Source organism: Nesoenas mayeri, assembly GCF_963082525.1.
Source record: "Nesoenas mayeri genome assembly, chromosome: 2".
Taxonomy (NCBI): domain Eukaryota; kingdom Metazoa; phylum Chordata; class Aves; order Columbiformes; family Columbidae; genus Nesoenas; species Nesoenas mayeri.
In genome coordinates, this window is record NC_137543.1 from 87,881,150 (window position 1) to 87,898,060 (window position 16,911).

The 16,911-nt window shown below is 39.5% G+C and overlaps 1 protein-coding gene across 1 annotated transcript in view; it reads left to right on the plus strand.

The window, feature by feature from the left end:
• Window positions 1–16,911, plus strand: part of PHLPP1 (PH domain and leucine rich repeat protein phosphatase 1) — a 143,094-nt gene that overhangs the window by 78,463 nt on the left and 47,720 nt on the right. The window contains exons 2-3 of the mRNA XM_080338876.1: window positions 1,410–1,606; window positions 3,612–3,737. Coding sequence (XP_080195002.1) covers window positions 1,410–1,606; window positions 3,612–3,737 — 323 coding nt within the window. The remainder of the gene's footprint in view (window positions 1–1,409; window positions 1,607–3,611; window positions 3,738–16,911) is intronic.

The window sequence follows — 16,911 nt, forward strand, 5'->3', positions numbered from 1 at the left end:
AGAACGCCAGTGGGTAGGCCATGTGGTAGGTGTCTTCTGTCTTCCCGTAGATAATCTGAAGGCAAGACCAGACTCATTGAGACAGATGAGCTGTCATACAGGCAAGAGTAATAGCAAACTGGAGTAATAGTCTGCAGCAGTCGTCACTGCTGCAGTTTCATTGGCACTGGTATGAAATACGGGGTGAGAAAACAGGATCAACTCTCTTGCTTTTCTGGAGTCTGAACTACTTATTAATTCCTTGATTTTGAAGAATTTTGGTAAAGATTACCGTAGGAAAATGCATGATTTATCATTAAGGGAAAGGTACTTGGAATTAACGTAGCCTTTGGTTAATTTATCCAGGGGAGCTCCCTTCCAAAGTTTGACCAACATGGGTATTGTTCCAGAAATTTCAGCTGTTTTAACCTGAACATGATTACCTGTTGTCTCTGTTTGCAGAAGACTCAATATGTTTGGATCACTCAGATCTGGGCTGGGATGTTTAAAGTTCAGTATGGTCACTTGATGTGGATAAATACTTCAGATTAGAAAGAACAAATTGTGCTTCTTCCCATATATCTCCTAAGAAGTGTGGTCCTGTAAAAGCAGAGATGAGAGATGCTTGTCTTTGTGTTGCTGTTGTTAGCGGTGGTTTCTATAGAGTAAAATCTTATTAATAAATTAGATTAGTAGAATCTGAGCCACTTGAAGTAATTTAACTGTTTTGGTCTAATTGATAGTCTTGCTACCAATTGGAATTATTATAAATAGTGGATTCATTGCAGTATAGACAAAATAACTTCAAAGCTCTACTCAGACTGAAGCAGGGTCTTTGAGGAGTTTCTTCTAGGTTGCATCTGTTTGTTTACGTTGTGGCTGAGAGTGCTGCCTCTGCTGTTGGGTTTGGGCTGAGCAGGGTGGCTGGAGAGAGCAGGCTCTTCTTTGTGGAGTCATGGAAGCTGTGCAAACCACTTAAGGATGCCCAGAAGGGGCATGAGAGTGCAAAGGTGCAGGTTGGTGTGGAGAACATCACCCCCTTTTGCAGTTAGCAAACCATGAACTCAACAGTAACCACTTCATTACTGTTGAGGGTGAATATTTGGTTTACAGGTGCCATAGAGAAGAGCGGTACCATAGAGAAAAGCGGTACCATTAATTAGTACTTCTGTGACTATTGCAGATTATTTAATGTACTGCAAGACTGTGGTCTGCTTTCCATTATACCAACCTGTTATGTACGTCTACCTATGAAAAAAGACTGTATGGAAGCTGATACTAAATTACCTGCTTGCATGTTTTAAAGCTGCGTTGCATTGGTTTTGTGGCAGTCTCTAGCTTGAAAACTTGCTGATAAAGTCTGAGGGTGACTTGAGTGAAAGTGGCAAAGATTTTCTGTGATTAAGTGGATGCTTTTGTTTCTATTTCAGGAAAGCCCCACAGCATTGGCAGCTCTGAACGGATTCAGCTCTCAGGAATGTACAACGTTCGAAAAGGGAAAATACATTTGCCAGTCAACAGATGGACAAGACGCCAAGCTATCCTTTGTGGAACATGCCTAATTGTCTCATCAGTAAAAGAAAGCCAGACTGGAAAGATGCATGTCCTCCCTTTAATTGGTGGAAAAGTAAGAGATTTTATTTTATGTATTTACTTGCTTAACCTCTGTCTCTTTACACAAAGAAGATTGCATTCAATTATGTTGATTCTGACCCCACAAAAGCTTGTTTCTGTAAATGGGATTGTCAAAGTATATAAATTATTTCTTATTATGATAAAAGTAATATTTAACAATTTACTATGTTTTGATTAAAATGCTAAAGAAAAGCAAGGGAAACACATTCAATGTGTGTTCTTGTGTGCAGTGTTCAATGTTTTATATGTGCAATAGTAGTAGTATTGCGTATGATCCGTACCATGCTTCCTCATCCAGGTTTTATCCATGAGGGGTTATGCTTAAGACCTGAAAACTAACCAGTAAGACCATGGTCTTATTTTGAACATCGGGGTTTTTTGAGTGTTCAGCACTGTGTGAATATTGGTCTGTTGTAAGCTAACAGCAATGAACAAATTTACTTGCAAAGAGCTGAAACTTGACTTTTTCTGATTGATTACACTAGAAACCCAGGAAGTCCAGTCTGAACACAAGGGAATTTTTTTTTTCACTTTGAAGGTGACTGAGCACTGGCACGGATTGCTCAAAGAGGTTGTGGACTCTCCATCACTGGAGATGTTTAAAAGGTGTCTGGACATGGTCCTGGTCAAACAGCTGTAGGTGGTCCTCCCTGAGCAGGGGGGTTGGACCAGAGGACCACCAGTGGTTCTTCCCCCCCCTCAACTATACTGTATTTCTGTGAAACTTTAGTGAAAACAGTAAGATTACAACATTACTATTTCGACCTAAATAGTGTTTCAGGACACTATTATTGGCTTGATTAGCCAGGGTAATGGGAAGACAATCATTAGCTTGAGAATGAATGTACACCTGAAGTAATGCTCCTTTACTTTGCATATTGACAAGTTTGATTCTTAAGAGTCATTGGGAGAGAAACAATCTTCACAATGTTATATTTGCAGACTAGAGTTGATTCGTTAATATTCTATACTAGCCATGTGGAAAGTAGTGTCACCTTCTAGGAGCTGTTTTTCCTATTTCCTTTCATGATTCTTCATATGAATCTTCAATGCTTTCCTGGCCATTGACCATTTTTAGGAGCAGTGGGTGAACTCTGACAGTGAATTATATTCCTGGCTACAGCACACTGGAGAGGACAGGATTCAGGTCCCCATCAACTATCTCTTTGAGACAAAAATATTTACTTTTTTTTTTCCAAATTTAAAAAGATTAGAGATTATGTACCTTTAATTTTTTTTTAATTGCTTAACATGGAATTTCTAAGTTGGTTTTGCACAGAAATACATTGTGTAATGTAAAACATGCAGAATGTGTTAAGCAGAAAGTTGACAACAAATTTTAAATGAAAAGGAGAACCAAGCTGAGAAAAATGTACTGAGGGCTTCTGCTGACAAAGCTTGGGAGGAGGATGCTTGGCACAGAACTAAATGTTTTTTTAAATTATCGCTCAAAAAATATTCTCTCTCAACCCCATAAATACTCTGCACTTCCTGGTTTGCAAAGGCTTTCCAGAATGTGGTGCTGAGCCATTGAGACCATAAGTTGTGTGGGACTTCTCGTGTATGGTATCAGAATGATGTATTCTGGGTGTTTTTTAGCAAGTTGAGAAATGCCAAGGAATTTAATTGGGCTGTAAGAGAAGCATTTTGTTAAGCCTGTTTTTAATAACCAGGAGTATAAATTGTACTTCTTTAGGTTGTATAAAGATAGCTTTAAATGTGTTTCACTGGGAATTCTTTTATGGTGCTCACTCTCAAAATGTTTACATTGTTGGTGTTTTTCTCCTTTGGTTCCTTTATCTTTCTGTTCTCATTCTGTGCTTGCTTAGATTTCATGAATATTTGACAGCCAAGATCCAGCTAGGGTGCTTGAGAGGGTTAGTACAGCTCTACTTGAAGAGCTTCTCTTGGGCACACTTTAACTTTGTCCTGGGAAGTTTCGGAAAAAAAGAGGCTTTTTATTCTTGTTCTCTAACGGTTTCATGTCTCTACTTTAGGTGGAAGAAGTGAAAAAGCACCAGCACTGTTTAGCATTTAGCTCCTCTGGACCTCAAAGCCAGACCTACTACATTTGTTTCGATAACTTCACTGAATATTTGCGGTGGCTTCGACAAGCATCGAAGGTGAGAAGAACACTAATTCCTGCCTGTATAGGATATTTGGAGTGTTTCCCCCAGATCTGTCTTGCAGCAGTGTAATCCCTCTTCTGGATTCATTATCGTGAACTGCTGCTGCTGCTGTTAGTGGTGCACAAAAAACCCCTCAGTTTGAGAGCTCTTGATTAATAGACAATAGGGAGGTAAATTTTTCTGTGTTTATACTGAGAATTCTTTCTACAATGGTTGTGTAAGCAGAAGTCTGTGCTGGACTTTGTCCCTCATCTTGATCCAGCTGGATGGATGGAGTGAAATCATTAGAAGAAAAAGGATGACAAATGTAACTGTCAATTTCAGTTTTAAAAGTTTTGTTTTGGTGTTAATAAAATCTGAAATAATGACGGGCTTTTCAAATTTGATTCTTACACAGAGCAGAAAGATTGAATTGCTAAATTTAAGGACTCTTTTTTTCTTGCTTGGAATTGTTACTGAATCTCTCTTTAGTTTTGTAACTACTTGGTTATTTTTTAATAAGCAATAATTTTACGTCACTAAAAAAAATTACTAGCTAAAGCCTTCATAAACCAAACTTCTTATTGTGCTTAGAGCACAATTTATTATGGGAGTTTAGGTCCTGCAGTATTTCATTTGACTGTTCAGTTCCACTTAGTGTTGTTGAAAGGTTGTTTTTGTAATTACCTGATTATCTCTTAATCCCTGCCACTGTTTTGATAAAACCTCTGTAAAGTAATTTATGTATCTTTAACTGCTGGTTTGTGTTGGTGGCTTTTTGTTGTTGTTTGGGGTTGGTTTGTTTGTTGTTTTTTGTTTCGGTTTGAGTTTTTTGCTGTTGTTTGGGGGTTTTGGTTGTTTTTGTTATTTTTGTTTGGGGAGGTTTGCTTTTGTTTTTAAACAAAAGTTCTTTTGCCCTGCTATCAGGCCTTTGGTTCTCTACTTGGGCCTAAACTGTCAATTAGTTTTATACTACAATAGGGCTGTCTACGCTCTTTGCTATGTAAAAGCAACATGATTTTATGTACTAATATTTGGAGGTATTTATGGCACACTAGATGTGTTCTGTGTTTTCAGACTGCAATAATGTATTCTCCAGCCTATTGCCAGTGGTACAGCCTGGGTTGTGGGGTTTTTTTTAAGAGGTTTGATTATTATATCAAACTTTCTTTGAGCAGTAACTATTGCACCTCCCAACACAGGCATAATTTAAAACGTGCTTTAGTGGTTGTTGGTTGGTGGTTGTTGTTGTTGTGTTTTGTTGGGTTTTTTTCCTGGTAAGTTTTAACATTCTCTTTAAAGATGCTGTTCTGGCATCCCTGCTCAGGTCTGTTAAGCCTCAAGGTAAAAATCCCCAAGGCATGTTTTGTGGTACAGTGAGGGCATGGTCTGTCAGGTTTCTGAGTTCTTGTCACTTTGTGGCTCTCTCTGGGAGAGCAGTGCCCTTTCATCTCCAGAGGCTTTGACATCAGATAAATGAAAGGCAAATCTAATGAGTGAGAAAAACAGTGGAAGACAATGAACTTCAGAAGTAGAGAGAAACAGCCAGAGAGCCCCTCTGAATTACTGGCAGTGTGAGCTTGTTCTGTGCCATGCTGTGCTTCTCTCTTTCTCTCTGGTTCACCCAAATGACTACAGCATTGGGACGACAGCCAGCATGAGAACATATCCCCATGCACTCATGATAGCCTCCCATTTTTCTTATGTAAGAGTAGAAAAAAAATACATGGTTGGAAGTGTGTTTTTAGACTGTCAGAACTGAAGAAGCTTGCTATGCTATTATTTTTCTTGGTAAAACATGCTTAGAGAAAAAAGTGATGGTTCATTTCCCTGAACTCTCCAACCCCCAGCCCCAAAATCTGAGACTTAGCATTCTGGATTCATGGATTTTGAAACAGTACTGTGCCACTTCACATTGCTTTTTTTAATGTTTGCATTTTCTATTCTTAAACTGAGAAACAGGGACAAGCATGATTGTATGCAAGGCAGTTGTATAGGAAGTACTGTGCATTAACACTGCTTCTGAAGAACAGAAACAGAGAAACTGGGAATGCTGCAAAAGTAACTCAGATTTCCTCCAACTGATGCTGTTCATGTCCAAGTGCTTAACTGTAAGGTGCATCGTCCCTGATTTACATGTACAAATGAAGGAGAAAATGTTTCATCTTCAGCACTGTAGTTCAGGCAAGCTAGCGTTCTCATGCAGAAAAAATCCCCCAGCATTTATGTGAGGTACTCAGGTTCAAAGAAGTTGAAATATTCTTGCTAACCAAGAAAATACCATGTAAAGGATTGTTTGTGTAAAGGCAAGCAGATGTTACTGCTCTTTTACTTCGAGCTTCTGATTGCTTGTTAAGGGCTGGGTCACATGATGCTTACAGATCCTTCTTTAATCCTGGTGATGTATATAGTACTTGCACTTTTGTGAATTATTATGAATAATATTTAAGACTGCATTTTAAATATAGATGTTATTTAAGGGCATTTGTTTTGAAACTGGCATTCATATTAATGCACATTCAGTGGTAGTTTTCCTGCAGTCCTTCATGGTCCTGATGTGTACTGCTGAAAACTGAGGCTTTTGATACTTACATGTGTATTAAAAGCTTTAATTATAAATTGTAATGCAGGAGATCCCTGGTAAAATATTTCATTAAAATTGTTCAATTTGGTATTTAACTATGAAAAAAAAAAATTCCTATCTGTCTTCTGTATACTTCAAAAGAGCTAAGTGATGATGTTATTTTAACTTTTAAATAACAAGCTTAATCTTGAAAGGAGACTTGACAAAGAGTGCTTGCTCTGCTCTTTCTCCCCACAGAATATTGGCAATGTTGACTTTTTAGTGGTGTTCCAGAATAAGACAAATCCAAATGCATGACTCCTGCAGTAAATATATGTATGCTAGAGAAGATTTGAATTCATGTTTGGATAGACTTGGGCTCAATTTAATTAAACATGAGCATCGCTCCTGTATAATCTACTTCATTCTAACAGTGAAATCTATCTTAGCCAAGACAGTTCTCGTGCTCTGCCACGGTAGATTTTTGGAAGGCGTTTGTGAATAGGCATTAAGATTGGTTTTCCTTTATGTGTGTGTCCTGAGGTGAACAGAAGTTCTGTTTTCGGGACGGACTGGAATTATTGCACAAACACTGACCTAAATATCGAACTTGGTGACATACTTACTCCAAATAGGTCACTTTTAGATATGCTGATTTAGCCTCAAACAGGATATTTTTAAAAGCTGGAAATGTGGCTTGTTCGTTAATATTGATAGTTCTATACCACAGTGCGTTTCTTTCCTTTTACTTTCCAAATACTGGAGTCCTAATTAAAGAAGCTCAAAAGAAAACATCAACAACAAATTTGGTCCTTTCTGATTTAATATGTCCGTTCTGTTGCCAAATGTTGAAAAATAAGCTTATGCAACTGGATGAGGGAGTGGAGCAGGGAGGAAAGGGGCATCTTCGCAGCTCTGAAGAACTTTGTCTGCATAAAGTTGGCATGATGGTTCTGGAATTAACACAACTATTTGCAGAGCGATTCTGATCTGCCACTGTTTACTACTTTGATGTCAAATGCAGAAGAATGGGTGAATAATGTGCAGTTAGCAGCAAAGAAGACATGATGAGGGCTTTCCTTGTTTGTCACTTCCAAAACCTAAAAAGCTACACCCTTAACATTGCAGAAGAGGAAGAGGTTTTATGTATATGGTGTTACTGAGTGCTGGAACTTGCTGTCATGAGGTTTCTGTTGGGGTGTTTGACACTTCTAACAGCTAAACTTAGTGAAGTTGCTACTGCGTTGACTGCTACGCAACTCACAGCATGGATGGTTTGACTGAAGTAAAAAGAGTTATCAGTCCTCTGTGGCGTACAGTCCTCCAAGGCATACAATTAAAATGGGGTGTCAACGTCTGCCTCAGAAATTCAGCGTTGCAGAGCTTAAACAGGGACATATTGCAGAAATTTATCTTCTTGGAAATAGTGTGCATCACTGGGCGTGCTGAGACGGGTTTTGTGACCCTGCAGAACCTCTCCCCTTGGCTGTAGAAGAGCAGGAAGCGTGTCAAGAGCTTCATGCAACAACTAGTTCCTGCTTCAGTGCTCAGTTCAACTGGGCAGGTAGAGAAAGGGAGGCGATGAGAGACAAGGGCTATAAATAATGCACGGCTGCCCCGTGTAAGCTGCCTGTGCATGGCTGTGTTGTACGTGTAGATCGGTGGAGATACACAGGCACACAGCCGTGTGTGTGTGCACACCATCCACTGCTTCCCAGGCTGAGTTGTGCTGCTGTGACTGTAGTGATGGTGTGTTTAGTGGGGAACAAGCCGCTGTGTGGGGCTTAAGTGCCAGAGCGAATTTGCACCTATACACAAAAGAGGAATATCCAAAAATATTAAAAAAAAAGAAAAAAGAAGAGATCCTTGATATAAAAGTTACCAAACTTAAGTTTTCTCCTGCATGCCTTTGTATTTTCCTTCCCCTGTTTCAGTCACCTTTGTCTTCAAGTCCGCAGTGGAAACGTGTGTGATGTTACAGCCTGCTGCGAAAAAGGAGACACTAAATTATCATGTCAGTGTACATTATGCTTTAAAAGTGCTAAAAATAGCAAGAAGAGCAAATTCAAGGGAGAAGGGCATGCTGCCATATTGGTCTTATTCCTTTCATGTCAGTGCAGAATGCTCTCTACATACCTCTATTTGCACCATGAAACTAGTAGAAAATAGCAACAGATTTGAATTTAGTTTCTACTATACAAGTAAGTAGTACAGGAGCCTCTACAGCAGCCTCCATCTTTCCTCAGCTTGTGTAGAGACCTACCTGAAGCAGTGCAAAATTAAGCTTTTTTTCTCTCAAGTTACCTAGTTCTGACCAGCTGTCTCAGTCTTCTAGCTTTTTTTTTTTTCAGTACAAGTTTGACAATTGTGTTTGGAGACTGTGTTGTGAGATGCGAGTCTGAACCGTATGAAGAGGATGAAGCTGATCTATGACTCTAGTATTAATAACACTATTTTTATTTCTGCTGAGGAAAAAAGATCTGAGTTCTGACTGCACACAAGCTTGGTGTTACAGACCATATTTATACAAATAAATTCTATAGAATTTACACATGAATTCCTGAACTTGATTGCAGTTCTGCAAATGTATTTCCAAAGGAGGAGGCCAAGATGATCAGGTTGTGCAAGTGTTTTACAAGAATGATGCTGAGGAAGTGCAGTGGGTGACAATTGAGTGTTACTGATTAGAGATGTACCTGCTTTTCAGCTGTGCTTCATCTACCTTTGAGCTAGTGAAAGATAATCAAATGTGGGGCTGCCTTTTCCTTCAGCATAGAAGATTATGCTCATTAATTGACATAACGGGTAATAAAGCATATCCAGTTGTGCATATAGTTTTGTCTTTATTTGAGATACTGTCACATGCTCATGTCTGATTTTCTCGTATCAGGCGTGGTCAAACAGGAGAAAGACGAAAGTATAGATTCCAACTTAGTGTGGAAAACAGAATTTGCAGAGCTTTTCAATACAATGTACATCCCTCAGTCTGTAAAGAAGGTTTGAAGTCATTAGTCTCATGGTTAAATTAGCCCTACTTTGTTCTTGCCTTGGCTTGCCCACTAGCCAATTGACCTGTTTCAGATGTGTTTCTGTATACTATAATGAGCTGTAACATCTTTACAGAGTTCATCATTGCAGGGATTTTTATTACTAGACCTCATTTTTCTCTGGAGGCATTAAGGACATGCTTTTCTAAGGCTTACTGGTCAGAACCAGCTCGGAATACCTTTTTCCAAAGCCTCAACCACAGAACAGTGCCAATGGCAAGTGTGGGGAAAAATCATATGCAAGGATAAAGTAGTTTACTCTAGGTTATTTGGGATGTTACTTACTATAGTGCTGCCAGTTTATACATTAGAGTCACTGGATGCAGCATCTCCTCTCCGGGTGTCTGTTTAGCCTCATAAGCGGTGGATATCCCTCTTCTGGAAAAAAACTGTAGAGAACTTTAGTTTCCATGAGATCTGAGTCCCTGGATCACTATTTTTGCTTTTACCTTTGGCTATCGGTTATTTACATTAGGTAATTCCGCAGCCAACCGTTGTGTGCAACAAACACACTCTGTTGCAGTTAGGAGTTTCTGATGTTTTCTTATAATTTTGTAGTCTTATTGCATGTGTTTGAATGTATCATTGTGATTCCAGGCTACTGTGTTTATGTGTGTGTTGGGGACAGGTTGGAGGTCAGGGACAGGGATGTGCTGATCACTGAGAGGGTGACCATGCAATAGTTGTTTGGTTTCTTATGCCAGTAGTGCTTGGAGGCTGTAAAATGAGTTTCTATACTAGTATGATAGATGAGTTTAGGATAATGCCAACATGAGTGATGTCTTTTGAAAATAGCCTTTAGACAGATCTAAGGCTCTGCAAAAGAGCTTGTTTGAGGATAACAACTATCCAGGTTTTTTCACTTTTGTGAAACTAAGTAGCGCTATTAGTCTGTTTGCAACTGTTGATTCAGAATCTAGTGAAGAAAAAAGAACCCCGAAAGATTTTCTCATTCTTCAGTGAAGCTTTTTTTGAGCTGATCCTTACTTACAGGAAACGTGATGACTCTAAGTTTAGTACAAGGAAACCATTTTTTCCTCTAATACCATAAAATGACAATATTGAGATAATGCTTTCTCTAAAAATAGATCCCTAAAAATAAAGCCACAGCTTCCTTTTAGTGGTGATTACAGTATTCAAGCATAAACAAACCTCTGGTTTTCATGCGGAACTTGACTTCCTTTTTGGTCTCTGCATGAAATCTTCAATACTTGGGACATTTGCTCTGCAGTCCTGTCTAGTCTGTCTTCCTGTGGGTGGCTTCTTGTCAGCTGAAGTCTGAAAGCAGGAGATTGGGCAAAGCAAACTTGAAGCCAGTTTTGTGTCTCTTTTGATGGCAACACTTGAAAGCATTCCTCCTCTTCTTTCCCCACAAAACCTGTTATTTTGCACCTTTTGTGAGAGGTTAGTTGATGTTTTGGAAATTAACTCCTGAGTGTGTCTCATTGTAGTCTCTCTCTTAATGGTCTGGGAGGGAAGCTTGCTGTTGTAGCTCAGCCAGTTAGTTTTCCATGTCAAAATAGTTCAGCTGTTTCCGAAGTGGTGTAATTGGTGACTTCAGGCTTTTCTCTTAATTTCTATTCTAGCCAAACTATATCTTAAGTATTTTAATTTATTTGTTGCTGAAATGTAGAGAGTCTGTGGTCCTTGCCTTCAGTTAATAGTACAGTAGTTACTGAAGTATTGCAGCCAAGAGTGAGAACGGAAAACTCGATGTAGCCCACACATCTGGAATAGCTTTCAAGTAATGTCCTTTGAAGCCTTTAAATCAGGTTCTGATATTATTGAAGCTGAATTTGTGCAGCTCTTGCATAAATACAAGAAAGCATGACCACCACTTCGAGCTAGAAGCTCAGTGAGGTGTCGCAGATGTTACCTCTTAAGGTGTGTTCAGTGCAGGAGGATCCCCTGGTGTTTTCAGTAATTTCTGGGGGTAGAGGGGTGGGAGTGAGCAGGAGAATGTAACTTTTCACTTCATGAAGCTCAAGGGAACTAAATGTCTGTGATTAACATTTCCCATGGGACACAAGTTGTTGCAGGGTCTGACATACTGCACAGCACTTCAGTACATGTAGGTGGTAACTGAGTCAGTCTTGAACCTGAATGGCTGTAACATGTAGAGCCTTTCCAAACAAAGTCTAGCAGGATCGTAAAAAGGAGAGGAATTATTAATAAAAACTAATATTAGGGACGTTTGGTCTCCTTAGGCTTCTTCTGTAGTCAGTGAGAGGTGGAGGAAGGTCTCTAGGGAGAAGAGGGAATGAGTGTTGGAGACCAGTTTTAGGCCCCAGGCCAGTAGAGCTATATTCATGATTGTATTATAAAACACTTGGGTCAGAAGGTCTTTCTGAGTGACTATGAAATAATGGCATGAAGAGAATTCGTCTCACTGTAAAATTAATCCATATGATGCAGCTGTGTTAGGAGAACCTAGGTCAGAAACCGAGGACCTGACATAACCTCTTCTTTAAAACAAACAAAACCCCACAACTGGGACTTGGGAGACCCAGACAAATGGACAACTATTGGAAGTCTCACTGGCAAGAGTCTGAAATCTATAGTAAATGCTGAACAAAGTCTTTTCTGGAGGGCTGCCATTGTGAAGGCTGCTTGCTGGCAGTACGGCACCATGTCTTGATAAAAAATTAGGTATAACACACAATTGTAAGAAGAAAAAGGGGTATTTATCAATTTTTGTGAGACACTCACCTATTTTGAAATATTTACAGATGAATTGTTTTCAGTCAAGCTATTTTAAGGATGTTAATATTCCTTTCTCCACAAAATGGAGATTCAGATGTCTGAATTATAAGTAGCTTATTGCTACAGCTAATTACTGTCCCTTAACTCTAGGGTGCACCTTAAGCCTTGTCCTTGCAGGGATCTTATCAGTGTGAACATCCCAGCATGCCTACCACCAAGGTAAGGGTGTTGGTGTCACTCCTTGTGTAATATTGATACCAGTGCCTGATCTCTAAAAGAGGAGTATTTTTCCTTCTGAAGGAACAAAACATACTCATATTCTGGTAATGACTTCAGATAGTACAAAATATTTGCAGATAACAGGTGATGAATGTCTTTTTTTTTTTTTTTTTTTTTTTGACAAATTCTTATTTTCAAAATCTTGATGCTAAACCTGGGACACGTCTATGAAATTTCTTCCGGACTGCTATCATGAAGGCTAAAGATGTGCAACTTCTGCTTCATTACCTCCGCATTTCCCATTCCCCACACACATTTGCTATTTATACTACTGTTTTCAGCTCAGTTGTTACAGTTTCGCACAAGGGCCAAAAGCAGAAATGAGCTATTTCTGCATGCTGTATAAATCTTAGTTCAGAGCGAAGGCGAGGAGAGCAGGGATAAGTTAAATAATCTTTGTGCCCCCGGGTCTCACTGACATGAGGCGTTTGTACCAGAGGCTGTGTCGCCTGCAGAGGAGAGACAGGGCGACAAACACGTGCCCTGCAAATGCTGCCACACTGGTGTGTTCTCCTGCCCTTCCTCTTCCCAGGCACTTGCGGCTCTTACCCACGGCATTGCCTGTTGGATTTGTGAATATGAGTGACATGCTTTCAAGCCTCTGCTGAGTTTTATCTTTTCTTTGCAAGGCCCTTAACTTAAGTTAGCATGCATCTAATTTACCATTCGAAAGAAAACAAAAAGGATAGGCCAGAAAAGCCATTACCTTTTCACCCTTTGGACTGCACCCATTTTAAAAGCTGTCATTTAAAAATGAAATATGTCACCTTAAAGAAAAAGAAAACCTTTTAACTTCTTTTTTCCCCCTCTTCCAGTAGGATTTTTGGCATGAGCTTGTTTACCAGTCTGAACATTTCCTCAGCTCTCGGCTATGGCTGAGGGCAGCGATGTGTTTCCTTGGCTGTGGAGGCGGAGGGAGGCCTCTCTGCTGAGCAGGGCTTTGATGGTGGAATAGAAAGGAGGATTAGGATTTGAATCAAGTTCAGTTCTGAGGTGAGGAGAACCTGTGTGCTCTAAGCAGTTAGTTTAGATATTTCAAGTGTATGTATCACTGTTTAGTTAAGCCTTATGCAGGCATTGGTGGGATGTGATGATTATCGAACTGTTTAAAAACAAATCCTAAAGGAGAAAAATTACAATGCCTTTGCATTAGTGCGTCTACAGCAGGTGTAATTTAACATTGTCAATTCAGTTCAAACAGACTTGGAATTTGGCTGCCTGTACAGTGTGGGCTGTTTAGTTATTTTAATTGTCTTCTGTTGAACTCCTAAATAGTGATTTCTTATCTGAATAGCGCTATAGGGAATGAGATGAGGGTAAACAGGAAAAAGACATAATTACATTTGTTTAAATTCACACCACAGGTCACACCAAAAAATGTCCTTGTGTAAACAAGGCTTGTGTTTGTCCATACAGCTGGGTTCAGCTGTGTCCACTGCTGACATCCATTGTCAGCAATAGATCATTTTTGTAGTATAGCCAGGGCTTTAAAACAAAGACAGTAATCAGTCTTGTTGCATAGCTCGGTGACAGAGGTGGCGTTATACTGATGGACAAAGCAAAGTGGCTTTTTAGCCCTGTGTAGCAAGAAGCATCAAGAATATTGGTTGATGCAAGTATTTTTCTGTATTTTTATTGCTAGACGCTAAAGATTTGCAGTGAACCCATACCATACTTTCACCAACTTTGAAATACTGCTTCCTTTGTAAAAATAATAATAGAAGTTAAAATCCAAATACTTTAGCAAAGCCTTTTTTCTTTAAGGTACTGCTGGCTTTTGTGCATCATTGTTTATTGTGGCAAAAAGTGATGATTTTGCCGTGTGTTTGGGCTGCAGTGCTATCAGTGTGTTGTGTGTCCGTCTTCTCTGGCAAAGACGTGTTGACTCTGCAGCTTATGCTGTAGCTACCGTAACTGGGAGGGTGTCACACACCTTTCTCCAAGCAGGTCACCGTGCCAGCTGTTTCTCCCGTGTTACTAGTACTGGAAATGCAGCAAGGTTTTCATGTGAAAACAGGTGTTAAGGGTGAATGCAGTCCAGAATGTGATGAGAAGAAATTCCAGAGGGGTTGGTCTGGGTGATGACTTCTTCTGCCAGGTGAATCATGAACTGTGCTGCTTGTGTTTTTATATATCTGTGTAAAGCATATAAACCACGCCATGCAGGTTCCATGTGTATCTAGAAAGCCTTTCTTGCCCTCCACCATTGCTACCACACTGAGTCTCTTCACTACTTCTGTTGGAGCATGGGTCTGTTGAACCCCCTCAGATAACTTGTTGGGATATTTATTTACACAGTGGGATGTCTTGGGTTTTTTGTTTTGTTGTTTGTTTTTTTTTTCTTCCCATGGAAAACCTACTTTTTGCAGCTAGTGTCCCTTCCTCCATATGCTGCTTGTCTTTGACGGTGAGAGATATTCTAGTCAGCATTTTCTTACCCTTTATCAGCTTATCTCTGGAGTGATTCCCCACAGTAAGTCAAGGAAACCCTGTGCTTTATTAGAAACTGTATCATTTTTTAGAAAAATGCTTTGCTCTTAATAAACAGTAGCAAACACATGCACAACCTCACCATATTTAAGTGAATTGAAGGTGACTGCAAGATTGAAATATCCCTTTATTGTTTGGTTTGGGAACAATATAATTTTAGAATTTCAATACTCAGCATCAAAACAACTGATGAAAGTTTCTGGTGAACCAAAGAAAGTATTGTGAAGATGTTTTTCTCCTTTGTCACTCTTCTTTGTTTTTCATCTTGTTCCTCTGTTCTCTAGGAATTTGTAACAGAACAGTATTGAGCAATGAAAAACGCCTTTGGGAATAACTGTTTGTTTATATAAGTATTCCTTGTAACAATTCAGAAGTTAATTCTTAGAGCACTGTTTTGCTAACAAAAAAAAAGACTTCAATAAAATTATACTCTATTACAGAACTAACACCTTTTAAAACGTGGATTTAACTTTTGCAGTTATCTGTATGGTAGAGGCATCCTTCAGTATATGTCAATTGCATGAAAATCTTAATTAGTCTTCATATAACAAAGTGATTCCTTTAAAAAAAAAAAAAATTAAAAAAGGCAAACAAAAAATAACCAGAATATACAACTTGAAAAAAACAAAATTACTTTTAACTAGATTTTTTTTGTTGTTGTCATTTCACAGGGCTTGATGACTTTAAGAAAGGATTTACATCCTTTTTTGAGACAAGAATAGAATCTGGATTTGTTTGGATTTGTTCACACTCATAGTTACCGGTTCTGTTACTTCAGATATTTTTAGAGGAACATGCCTTGCTATGCACTGCTGGGTTGCTTATTACTGTTCATATCACATTCCAAACAAGTAGTGGGAGCAACAGTGTATGTGAGCGTCACACCTGAAATTACACATTCTCCTTTTTAATTTAACGGCTGTCAGCACTTTTTCATCTCTTGTGTTTTTGGTGTGATGAGAACTGTACCGTGCCGGACAGGTTCTGCCACCATAAGCAGACTGAATGAATACCTGGCTTTCAGAAATGTCTGCTCAGAATAGCCTATGAATAATTTTTGTCTAATACTACAAGGGAAAGAAAAATAGTAGCTACAGTAACAAAAGGACTGAACTAATTGAGTAACAAAAACTCGAGCGTTTTAATGGATGTGGGAGGACTGGATTATTAACAACCGCCTTAGAGAAAAACACGGCACCGTCTGTTCCTCTCGAAGCTTATGGCCGTGTGTTTATAATAGAGACCAGTTATCCTGGGGCCTGTGTAGCTCACATTGGAGAGGAAAAAAAGGAAGAAAAAACTCCTTGGCCTTCCTTTCAATGGCAAGATACTTATGGCAGCAAAACCTGATGTCTCTAGGTTTGGGGTACTTTACGACAAGGGCTCTATGGGTGCCCAGAAGGTTGGGTTGTGTCTCCATCAGAGATCAGAAGCTCTTATAGACTGCCACTGGGCATTGATTGAGAGTTGTTGGGGTTTTTTTCCTCTTTTTGTCACTTAATGAGGTGTTTGTACTTCCAGAATTCTCGCACCTGAGGCCAGTAAAAGTGCCAGTGACAAAATGAAATGATTGCTTCTCTTGCCGTGAGCAGCTGACAGAACACGTAACCGTTTGAAGGGCTGTTTCTGCAGTCCCGAAAGTCTAAAATGGTGGTGGAGCCATTTGCTTCTCCTCCTTTGGTCTAAACCATGCTTCCTCCAAAAACACCTCTCATCCTTGTAGCGTTTGACCCCCCCCTTCCTTGCCCACCATCCTCACTGTCTTATACTGCTGTGTGGTGGTGCTTTGTCATGTAGCTAGCTCCAGGACTCTACTGTATGGAAGGATTTTTTTAATAGAATTAGGCAGAAAATGTAGGAATTCTACGTTGCACTGTTGGTTTTGTGTTTGTTGTGGGGGTTTTTGATTGGTTGGGGTGTTTGGTTTTGTTTGTTAGATTAGTAAATAAAGCAGCAGGATGTAGTTCACCTAGAGATCTGGTAAGGGACAGAGTCCTCGTTACTTGAATTTGTTGCCCATGGGTCTCTGGGGAATGATGCTAGCCATATATAGTGCTAGGTGATGTGATTTCTTCAGCCTCTGTGGACTGTGTTTGTCTGACCTTCC